This window comes from Silurus meridionalis, chromosome 13 (genome assembly GCF_014805685.1).
Source record: "Silurus meridionalis isolate SWU-2019-XX chromosome 13, ASM1480568v1, whole genome shotgun sequence".
Classification (NCBI taxonomy): Eukaryota; Metazoa; Chordata; class Actinopteri; order Siluriformes; family Siluridae; genus Silurus; species Silurus meridionalis.
In genome coordinates, this window is record NC_060896.1 from 25,322,453 (window position 1) to 25,335,066 (window position 12,614).

General features: G+C 38.1%; 1 protein-coding gene across 3 annotated transcripts in view; it reads left to right on the forward strand.

The window, feature by feature from the left end:
• The window catches only part of LOC124395681 (neuroplastin-like), a 34,377-nt gene extending 22,175 nt beyond the window's left edge, over positions 1-12,202 (forward strand). For 2 of the 3 annotated variants that reach the window (XM_046864411.1, XM_046864413.1), the window contains 5 exons: positions 2,783-2,919; positions 5,061-5,334; positions 10,362-10,383; positions 10,849-10,927; positions 11,531-12,202. In XM_046864411.1, the coding sequence (XP_046720367.1) occupies positions 2,783-2,919; positions 5,061-5,334; positions 10,362-10,383; positions 10,849-10,909 (494 nt within the window). In that variant the 3' untranslated portion in view covers positions 10,910-10,927; positions 11,531-12,202. The remainder of the gene's footprint in view (positions 1-2,782; positions 2,920-5,060; positions 5,335-10,361; positions 10,384-10,848; positions 10,928-11,530) is intronic. The other variant, XM_046864412.1, reaches the window with a different exon arrangement.
• Positions 12,203-12,614: the final 412 nt, after the last annotated feature.

Here is a 12,614-nt window from a genome sequence, read left to right on the forward strand (position 1 = left end):
ATTTTACTATTAATATGCATTCATAAAAATGACTAATAATATTATTGATAATATAATAACAGTAATTTAACAATTGCAGAGGATGCCAATAAAACGGAAGCTGTTGAAAATGAAAATAATTAACATCTGATTATTAATAGCTGCAATGCATTACTACATTAATATTAATAATAATAATAAATGATTTCAGTGTTTAACAGTAGCTCCATAGATTTCCTTTATATAATTTAGGCTTTCTTATCTGTTAATAGTAGAGTTATTATGCATATTTAGGAAAAGTTATATATAGACTAAACTTATGCTCTGAATAAGAGGAACGTTACGTATCTAAAGGGTATATAGGTTTAAACTACGGACTAGGAATATTGTAAATTTTTTTACACAGGAAAAGTTTTGATCAAAATACACTATATGGACAAAAGTTTGTGGACACATGACCATATGATTCATATGTGGTTTTTGAACATCCCATTCCACATTCAGTCCCGTATTAACCATAATAACCTCCACTCCTGTGGGAAGATGTTTCACTAGATTTTTTGATGAGGATGAGTCCCCTTTTAGAGTCTGGTTCCTCTCAAGGTTTATTCTACATACCATCTAATGGTGTATTTCCTCACCACGACTGCCCCAAGCTTGCTTATGTGTGATAAATACACTTACATTTAAATATAAGTGAATTTTTTTCTATAATCCTTACATTCTGTAAAGCTGCTTTGAGACAATGTCCATTGTGTAAAGTGCTGTAGAAATAAAAATTGGATTAAGTAGAATTTTGGAGTGTGCTTGGTGAGATCTGTGGTCATTTAACCACAAGGGTGTCAGTAAAGTGAGGTATTGATGTAGGTGAGGTTGAGGAACGACCTGGGGTTGTTCCAGTTCATCCCAAAGATTTTTTAGTAGGGTTGAGGTCAGAGCTCTACAGCAGGCCACTCAAGATCTTCCATTCTAGCCAATCTAGGGTTAGGGTTAGGGTTAGACATCCTGTGCCTGCAACTTTGGGAGAAGAAGCACATATGGCTGGAAAAATTAGGTGTCCCAAAACTTTTGTCCTTAGAGGGTATGTGTTTATGAATCTAAGTTCAGAACCTGCCAGATGTTCCTGGAAGCTTTCCTAGAGTTAATGTACATAATTAAGATCATTATTTATTATCGAAATGCATGTTGTAGAATCACTGTAAAGTGTTTGAATTGATTTGGTACAGCACAATTCATCGTACTTGCCACCAGGACAATAAAATAATTTCCTGTAGGGGGAAAAAAAAAACTGTATTGTGATATATATGCTAGACTGATCACAATATATCACAATTAAGGGTGAGACCACGATGGCAAGAAAATCGGTTGAGATAGGAGAAGCAGGAAGGTGAGCTGTGCTCCTTTCTATCTCACGCTCCACCCCCAGGCTCTCATGTCCTTGGCACCTCTCTCTCCAGCTCTCAGCTCTGAGGGAACAGATGGAGGCTTGTGTGCTGGGGTGGGATTAAGGCCTGAATCCAGTCCCAGCCGCTTCTAATGGCAAGAGTTTATTGTTCACAATGATAATCTGCTCCTACGTGCGTTTTAGGCTGACAGTGAGAAAAATTCTTAAATACATTTAGCCCTAATTTGATTCGGCACGCGCTGTAGAACGGAGCTGCGTCGAGGTTTTGTGTGCGTTATCATCTAGAGTCTTTTAGTTATTTTTTTTCCTTCTTGCTTTTAATTAAACGAGTTAAACCACAAGACTAATTAGAAACATGCTTTCATATAATATTATGAAATTCGTCCATATGGCTCGTTCGAAACAGTGTTGCTGATATTCTATTCATCATAACTTCATTATCAGCTTGAGTATGCACTTGCCAACAGTATGTTTACTCATTTCCTTTTGGTATAGGTTACAACTTTCTTTTAGGCAAACGAAATATGCAAATGAGTCTTCTCTCTAGGAATACCATGCATTGTATGGGTTCTGTTGCCCATCTCTTCCTATAAGTGATCACAAGAGTAAAGGCACACTTACACTAAAGATCAGGGGTTGGATGCAGGCCAGAATGACATTGAACAGCAGTGAAAGTCTGTTTAGAGACGAGGCGATTTACTCTCTGTCAGGGGAGAAGCGTGTGAGGATAATGCCTAACTAAGCTCTTACTCCACCCCCCCACCCCCTTCAGCACACACACATCCACACAATCCTCAGATGGCACGTGTGCACCATAATTAGAGAGCAGTGATGTCGCCCGTGTCCCAGGCCACGCCTGGGCCGTCATCCATGTTCGCGCCAATAAACACCCGCTCCAGGTCTCTACCTGATCCTGCTTAATTGCATGGAAGAAATTACCATAATTTTAAGGATTAGCCAAAAAAAAAAAAAAAAGGCATGTCCATGGCAGACCAGTGTTTAAGACTTGTGGTTGATGGCCACAATGGCAGACTCAACAGATTTTAAGCATCGGGAGTTTCTAATGCATAACAAGGCATCTACTGAGAAGCTGATGACTCAGCGATTCAGCTCGGAATGGTTCATGGAGGAAGAAGGAAAGCCTGAAATGAAGCACGTATCGGGGTTTTTTTTGTTTGTTTGTTTTGGTTTGTAATTAAGAACATAAAACTACCCTGAGCGTTTCCCTGAGTCAGGATTACAGTTCAGTCATGCGTGTTCTCCCACCACTTCAACTGTCGTCTGACAAACAAATACATATGCATGACATAATACTGTGACAGGTATCACACAGAAAATTGAAATTTTTTTTTTTTGGGTGTGCATTATTTTAACATATTGTCTTTCTCTTCCACTCAGCTGCTCCTGAAATCACCGGTCACAAGCGAAGCGAGAATAAAAAAGAAGGAGAAAGCGCTCTCTTGTACTGCAAATCTGTGGGATACCCACATCCCATCTGGAGATGGCAGAAGAAAGTCGGCCAGGGATCATATGTTGTACGTAGCATGTTGTTTCCTCCTACTGGTACTTACATCAATACAGCTATAGAATAAGCAAAGGCTACAAACCTTTTAATTGTGTATATCTAATTGACATTTAGTAAATCTGTTGAAGTGCTTATTACTGACAATATAGATTAACTCTTTAATACAGACTCTATATAACACAGATAAGCCCTGATATACTGTATAATATCTTACATGAGCAAAATAGCAGGTCGTACCCGTTTTGCACTTTAAGGTGATATAGTATAGGTATGGTGTGAGAGGTGGTGTAGTTATTCTGCACTTTGGATTGGTCACTTTGGAATATATTGCATGCACATATTAATACACACATAAAGAACACCTTGCTGTTCGGTCTTGTGCAAGTGTCTTGGATCCACGAACTCACTACGGCCATTGAAAACAATTCCTTAAAATCCTCATATGTGGGGAGGTGGTAGATTTGTGATTAAGGCATTGTATTTTGGATCCAAAGGTCGTGAGGTTAAATCCCAGCCTCAACAAGCTGCCACTGCCGGGCCCTTGTGCAAGGTCTTTAACCCCATAGCTGCCCAGTTGTGTGCATGAGATAAGGCTGGATAAGGGCATTTCCCAAATGCCACAAATGTAAATATTCTTGTCCTCCTTTGTCCATGATGTATTTTACCAGGTATTCTCTATAAACCTGCAACTCACTTGCTCACGCTCATTTGCACACGCTGTTTTTCCCATTGCACATGCCCACAGTAAATTAGCCGCAGTATATGATACCAAGTCTACGCCTACAGTAATCTGGATTAGTTTAAAAATGGTGTTTTTCCACATCCACACTTGTTGTGACTCGTTTCCCAAAAGCTGCTGACCACACCAAAATGTCTAAAAGTTTACGCTCATGTACTGCACATGAGCAAAATTGTCATTTCTTCGCTTGCCGTTAATTTGCTTCCGGCTCTTTAAATAGTTGTGGCAGTGACTAATTTTCAAATTGATCAAATTGGAGAGCGTTTTCAAAAAGCCGCGTTTCCGTTAACTGTAAAAGCCATTTGGGTGTGAACGGAGGAAACAAAATGCGTTTTCAAATAAAAACATATCGGTGTGGATAAAGTAAAAGCATGGCAGAAGGCCAGGTGGTTCAACCTCATTTGGAATTGCGATACCTGAAACGGGGAACCTTGGGTCTAAAGGTTCTCCATTTCCACTCCACTGCTCTTTTCTTCTATGGGATAAATGTTTGAGCAGTGGTGCTAAGGGTTAGTATCTGGCTACAACCTTGCTTGTCTTGTAGGCTTTGACTGTGTATTGCCAGAGGCTCAGCATCTATGAGGGGCATTCGTCATCTAAGCTGTGCTGTACAGCTGACCAACCCCTTATACTTTGGTGCTTGAGGGACAGTTCCCTATTTGAACTTCTTAAATCAGTGCGTATAAAATTTTCCAAAGTAGTATTTCTTCTTTCTTAGCCTCAGTAATTCATGTGGGGATCTCCATCCTCAATGGGATATCAGTAACAGACATTTGCACAGCAGCCTCATGGGCTTTCCTCCCATACAGTACCTCTTGGACATTGTAGCCCTGTCTCTGGCGCCTTGTAACAGGGACTGTGCTTTACTATGACATTTTCCCTATTACACCTGGGCCATTTTGTCAGTCGGATGTTTTAAGAATGTACATAGCTCACTAATTGGAACAGGCAGACATGAGGACATTTTTCTTCCTCCTTGGCTGCAGCGGTGCAGGGTGTAAATATATGCCCCAGACTATCGATGTTATCCTGAGCGACTTGTCTAACAAAAAATGTTAGGCTATGCATAAGACCACTGTTCCCTGAAGTAGAGGAATGAAATATAACTTTAGTCTGACCTGCACAGCTGTAGTCACACCTTGCTGACAAGTAATGGCTAAAGTGAAAGATGACAAGGGTGTATATCTCTTCAGCCAGACACAAAGGCATGCTTTACCGTAGTATCTGTTATACATTGTACCCCTCCTTTAGGAATAAAGATGCATTCCGATGACCCCATTGTAACTTATAAACATTGTAAGTTGAGACATGATCTGCCCACGTAACAAGACAGCAACTTATCGTACAGCATATTTGCGCATATTTGTTTATTATGTGTAACCGGATGTGTTCATTTCTTTCATGTCTTGTAGGACATCGACAACAGTACTGGGCGCTTCTTCGTCATGAACAAAGACAATTACACGGAACTGACCGTTATAAACCTTGACATTACCACAGACCCCGGCGAGTATGTCTGCAGCGCCTCAAACGTCATCGGGACTAAAGAATCAACGTCTATTCTGCGAGTGCGCAGTCACCTGGCCCCGCTCTGGCCTTTCCTTGGTGTGTTGGTAGAAATCCTCATCCTGGTGGTCATTATTGTTGTTTATGAGAAACGCAAGAGGCCAGACGATGTGGCAGAGGGTAAGCTATAGAAAAATTTAATTTTTGCTTAAAACTAGCATGTCGTTCTGGATATATCTTTAAACTCTTAATGTAATATTTCCTACTTAGTGATAGACGTTTCTGTAAAAATAACGTTTTGCTGTTTGTCCTTTTACCTCATGAGTACACAGGAACTGGGAGTCCTTCAGCTGTGATAACCAAATATCCATTTAATTTTAATGTCTACAGCTGGCTTAGGGTGTCTTATTGGAGTGTTTGCTATTGACTCTATTAACTGGATATTGGCAGTAATGAGTATTTACTGCACTTTTCTGTTGGTAGATTCAGATTCCTAACACTTTGGGAGCCTGTTTAATTATGAAAAGTACTTAAATGCTTGAGATCATTAGTATCGGTTTCATCATCGCACATCTTTGTGAATACGGCGCGAAAAATACAACCTTGGGAAGTAAACTTGCGCTGTGTATCATCTCTGAGAGGGTTTCATAACTTGGTAGCCACTAATTCCTTTCGAACAGATCAGTGAACACACAAGAAGAAGAGGCACTGAAAATAAAGAATAAGGACAGCGTGTATGATTCAGTGCCTCAATCATAGGACTGCGTCCAAAAGCCAGGAGTCAGGCACAGATGCATGGTAATTTGACCTTTGCAGCTACACATTAGGGCATCTCTGAGCCAGCGGTGGGTTTTAGTTACCCTTTCAATAAGCAGAGTCATATAATAACAGAGATGGCAGATGGTTTATAACCTGTTATTAATAATAGTACGTTAGCCATGGCAGTGTTCATTTAAAAAAAAAAAAAAAAATAATAATTTAAAAGAGGAAGGTAATGCAATCTGAAGAACATCTTATACAGACAAATGCAAAATTATTGACATCATGCAAATGATCAGAATATGAATATGTATAATGAATAATGCATGCAATAAATGATACTTTGACCTTCAGACACCTCGAATTAATTTTGCATGCACAACATTCCTCGCTCATTAATAGTGTTAGGTCAGGTGAGGTTCAAATCAAGAGCATGTACTGAATGTACTGTATATTTCAGGTCATGACCTTGTTAGAATATCAGTCTATGCCCATGTCTCAATCATCTGGCAGAGAAAATACATTTTTTATAAAAAACAAAAACAAAAATGAATGGAATTCATGATGCCACCAGTTCATGAACCAGTAGCTGCAAATCTGCCCCAAATCATCAATGAGCCACATTTGGATCATACAATAGGTTTGGGGCTTTTCGCAGGATGTGGTCCTCGTTTACACCAAACATGGCGATGGTGTATAAAGTCAGATTTCGGCTTTGGCTGCTTCTCTCAGGAAGCTTTCTTTCTTGCAATCCTTTCAAATACTTGTGCTGGGATATTGTTGAATTTTTGACCATCCCAAAGAAACCAACTAACCAGTACAATTCTGAAAGTGCAATCTTTGGTGCAGTATTTGCTTGTTTCAGCCTCTTCCGCACCTCTTTAGCTTAGTATTTATGGGTAATTTATTTAGAGCGCAATCATAAGCCTGACTGGGAATTTATTTTATGAGAAAATCCTGCCTGCTTCGAATGAAATAGTTGCCCTGATTAAAACAGTAAAAAAAAAAGGTGACAATTCTCACTTTATAGGTGTAGTCAGGCACAATTTAAAGTTCAGTCACATCACATTAGCATGTTCCTGTAACCCAAATCAACCCTATTTTAAATATTTCTTCTACGTAGGTTTTAAAAACACAAATGCAATAGTTGTAATAGATGAAGCTGTATTTTCTTATAAACTGGTATTAAATATACTAATACCTATGAACACTAATACTATAATATATAATAATACATGAATAATAATACTAAATTAAATATATAGTAACATTTCTAACAATCACCAGAAGACTGCATCCGATCCTGTATTTAATACAATTATCTGACCTCATGTTTTACTGCACATTTCCATAGCTCTCAACATTATGTATTTTTTTTGGAATCACACCAATGATTTCACAAATATTCCGAATGCACACTTGTTCAATGAATATCCGGAACACAATGAACCTCTGGTCTTACGGCGAAAATCATACCATACCGTAAAAAAAAATGTGTTTTGGTCATTTTCTTTTTAAATACAAAAAGGATAAAATGAATGAATAAATAAAGAGCTGGCTGTGCTGACGGAGATTGTATTTCTCAGATCTTGAGGTCACAAATTGCCTTCAGCGAGGCTAAACGAGGCCAGTTGTGCTCCTCTGGCGAATTACAGTGTGACAAATGGGTGTTGAGGAAAAAGGGGGAGCGGTGATTTTGCCAGTTCAGATTCAACAGAAAGGCATGGCTTGTATATGATGCTGCAGTAAAATGAATTTCTTTTTTTAAATCACCAGGAAAATCACGTTTGGAGTACATTCAATACAGCATGCAGGAAAGCTCATGACCATTGGCAGATTTTGGAATGTTTTGCCACAGTTTGCTGAATCTGTATCCTGAAAACTGGACATGGGCTGCATGACTTTCAACATTACAATAGTTTTTGTGTGTAATTTCTCTATTGCCTTTTTTTCTAAAACCTGCGTGCTCATTTGAATCCCCGGCTCTACTTAGATCAGAAACTGTAACTCTCATTGAGACTCGGATATACACCACAGTATTACATGTGAATACCTTGGTTCTAAATTCAGAACATTCTTAATATAATCAAGCTAAACCCATGTAATCCAGTACAGCAGGACAATTTCTTGTGACTGAGCTTTAAACAAATATTACCATGTTTTTTTTTTCTCCTCTCCATATGGCACCATATTCTTTGTTGGTGGTAAGTTCGAGAACTTGCACGTATGAAAATGTTGCCTTCTGTCTTGCATCCATACAATTTTGTATTAAATGTTGATTCATTAATTAACTCTTGATAAAAGATATTAACCAAATATCCTAATAACTGAGGTCATTTATCTCTGATGTTTTAGACTACATGCCTGTAAAACAGTCCTCTTTAGTACCTTGCTTTACCCAAGTCAGACTCCTAGTAGATCCAGAGCTTATCCCAGAAACACTGCGCATGGGGCAGGAAAACACTCTGGACACGATAATGGTCCAGTAACACTGCATCTCGGCATGCACACACATACACACACGGAAACGCCCATTCACACCGAGGATCGGTTTTGCAAAGCTAGTTCGTTTACCTGCATATTTTTGGGAAGTGGGAGGAAACTGCAGAACCTGAAGGAAACCTAATTGGACATAGGGAGAACGTGCAAAACTGTGTACATACTGTAACCACGAGATAAATATTATAACATTAATATCCAGGTCATTGTATCAAATGACTTGGATAAATTATTTATGCTTCGTAAGTAAAAAAAAATTATATACCAGTAAATAAAAAAAATACCGAGCGAACAATCCGTACTTCCTCTTTATTTGTGAAATCTATGTACTGTTTTACCAGAGCTCTGTGTTCTGAACAGGATTTACTCAGGCAAGAAAGCGAATGAGGGATGGGGATGGATTAAGGCAGATTATATCTGGCATTGGTTCTTATCAGCAGAATCCGAGATGAGAATGTAATACTCTGCATTTTGATGCCGGTTCTCACTATTAAATTACCAAAGCTTTTTTGTCACATATATCTAATGCGTCATAGCGGAATAGAACATATTGAAAAGTGGTGTTTTTAATAATAAGCGCATGACATGATATTTCTGGGCTCTATCATCATGACTGCCTGTCTCTTAGCTTTATACAGTAACTTTTGTATATACTTGTGTTCTGCAGTCTCATCCAAAACTATTCAGAACAAAGGACACAGGCTTCTACAATGAGTTTTAACATGCCATATATATAAATATATATTCCACATTTAGTCCCAATTTGCTCTTACAATGACCGCTCCCCTCTTTTAAGTAGATGTTGGGGTGTTATTGTGGAGATTTGTGCTCATTCAGCCACAAGGGTGGTAGTAAATTCAGAGACTATTGTAGGTGATGGTGAGGAGACCTGGGGTGCAGTCAGCATTCCATTTCATCCCAAAGGTGTTTAATAGGGTTGAGGTCAGAGCTCTATAGCAGGTCACTCAAGATCTTCCACTCCAACCCATGTAAACCATATCTTCATGGAGCTGGCTTTGTACCCAGAGGCATTGTAATGCCGGAACAGGTTTGGGTCTCCTAGTTCAAGTGAAGGGACAATTGAATGCTACCACATCCAAAGACAACTGTTTGTCTCCAACTTTGTGATGACCGTTTGGGGAAGAACCACATATTGCTAGAAAAAAATTGAGTGCCCAAGTATTTATTTTTTAGTCAAAGTGCCAAAGATCATAAGGTTAAATAATAGAGATTTTTATCAAAAACAATGAGTCCAACAATTTATTCATAAAGATCAACACTGCCAGCCGAATTAGCTGATCAGTTCATCATGGGAAGTGTCTAAACCATGTAATTTTGTAAACACAGAACAGTTTAAACAGGTTGGAAGTGACCTCAGTCAGATCATGTTATTGATCAGAATCTAATGCAAGGGCCTTAATTATTAGAATCTTGATATTATAAAGCAATGGTGTATCTAAGCGCTGTCTGGCTTTAAAATCTTGCATGGTTTCATTGGGAATGAGTGTGTATATCTGAAACGGCGTGTCTGTGTGTCAGTTAATTGACTCGCCGTGTTGTTCCGTCTGTAAATATGACCTTTTCGCCTGTTTGGTGACTGTTGAATCAGGCTGCAGATGCATGTTGGCTTTCACATACTCACACACTAACTAATCCTCCATCGGTGTCTCAAATCGTGATTCTGATCATAAATGTTGATAGATGCAAAAAAATGCTCATCAGCTGAGGGTTAGACAGATATCAAACCTGTTATCGGTGAATGCCAAGAAAACCTCTAAAACTGCAAAATTATGAATGTCACTACGGCCTTGTACATGTTGTTCGATGTTATTTAATAGTTATGTGTGTAACATATTAGAAGAATATTAAATGATAGCTGTTATTAATGCATTTCTTTCATTTTCTTTTCTTACTTTTCTTTTCCTCTCCTTTTTTTGACCCGGATGAAGATGATGAACCAGCTGGATCGATGTAAGACCTGAGATTTCCTAATTCCTATCTACACTAATAAACACTCCAATCATCAGTGTAAATTAAATTGTAAGAAAAGTTAGTGAAAATACAGTACCTATCAAATGGTTGGCCAACACCCAGTCATAGGATTGAAGGATGAAGTGCTATTCATTAAAAAAAAAAAACACAAAGAAAAATGATAATAGACATAACCACAGTGAGATACATACATGATTGTGCAGCGAGTTTGAAACATGATTAACAATTATAAAAATTACCATAGGTTTTCTTAACTTTCCAACAAAGTGCAATTTCAAGCTTTTAATGCATATTTAATTTAGTGAAACGTAAGAACTAAATCTAATGCGTCCACATTGAATGGTTGTGTAACTTTAATAAACTCAAATGTTGCCCCAATTTTCATAATTTACCAAAATGAGTTTCTTTTAAACATCTACAAAATGTTTTTTTTTTCTCTGACAGGAAAACCAACTCTACCAACAACCACAAAGACAAAAACCTGAGACACCGCAACACCAACTGATCAAATACAGCAAGTAATGTGAGTATTACTGACCCACGACTGCATTACTTGATTATATAAATTAATCATTTGTTTTTTCTTTGTCAGAGAACACATTTCATCATACATTTAACATTCAGCTTGGATTATGTATGAGCTGTTACTACAGAAATGGTGATTAATTTTAGAAAATTAATCAACACCTTCTGCTGTGAGAATTCAGCAGTTCTGTGGTGTCTTATATACAGCGTGGCTGAATTCTCACAGCAGATATGTCACGGCTTGGAATGTAGTTCTGGTTGGAACATGGGTACCTGCAGGTTACCTCAGTCGACAGAGGCTCAACATACTGTATATAAATATATAAGAAATATCTTATCACTACTGTGATGACAGTTTTTGCGCTTTGTAACGTTTACTGTTAAAAATACCCGGAGTAGTCGAGGTTTTACGAACAGAGAAGTTTTCAAATCAGTGTTAACACAAGAGCAGAAGCTCACATCCAGAACCATGTATAATAATTAAGCTTTACCCCAAAACCTTTGTGTATAAGAAATACACAGTAATCAGAAAACCCTAAAAACAGCACAAAAACACACTCGTTCTCGTATTAAACATTCCCCATTGCTTGCTGTTTTACAGAATCCTGACTGCACATCTTGACCGTATGAAGGTATTCAAGGAGAGCAGAAGCTCCTGGCCATTTCTAATAAAGCATATCCTGCCTCACTCGGCCAACGAAACAGAAACAGCATATCACTGGCAGAAACGAACAATAAGGACTGTCTTAAAGCATGCCTTATTCAGTCTTATGGTATGTGTGGACAAAATTGATCCAATTCATTCAAAAAGGTGTGCACATTATTTTTACTCTTCTGTGCGGTTTTTTTCTTCTTTTTCTGTTTTACATTGTTCCTTTCGTTATGCCAACCTTCTAAGGCGTTCCTTTTGCATACTTGCATATCGTGTCGAATGCATGCAGTAACAAACAAATAACATGCCATTTTTTTTTTCTATTGTTATCCCTTTGTGTAGTGTTGCTTCAGAGGATTACCCTAAGTGTGTGTGTGATTATAATTATTATTATTTTTTTTATTTTTAACAAATTTAAAAGTGAGATTAAAAAGTCAGATCCACTGAGTTCTTTGTACAGTTTATCATCAGCTCATAAAGTTTAACAAAAGGTGTTCTATGTAAAGCTGGACTGCAGGAGCCTAGCTGTGACTGGCAGAGCAGTATTTAATCACGGAGAACTGTCTATGTATTAAAGAATTTTAAAAAAGATGAATAAAGGATATTTATTTTCTAGAATTACCTAGATGTCTTGTACAGGTTGAGCTGTAAGTGTTCAAATATTATAATAGCATATCTGTAAAAAGTGAAGAAGTTTTTTAATCCTCGATGTCCTCCGACCTTGTTTTTCTTTTTAGTCAGATATGAATCTTGTATAGCATGGCTATTATCCTATGCAATATGTATTCCAATAGAATTAATGGCAACTGTACACTGGGCCACGTTCGTTTTTTGATGACTTTCAGAGACTAAGCTTTAATGTTGTGGGATCATCGGGATGCAGTAACAGCACAAATGCACTGCTGTAGTTGCATGACTACTTCTCTTAAAGAAAAACCATGTATCAGTGTGTTGCAGTGCAACTGGACCAATAAGTAAAGATGGCACCTGCTGGAGCTAAAGCCATTACAATAACATGTGAGACCAACTGTTC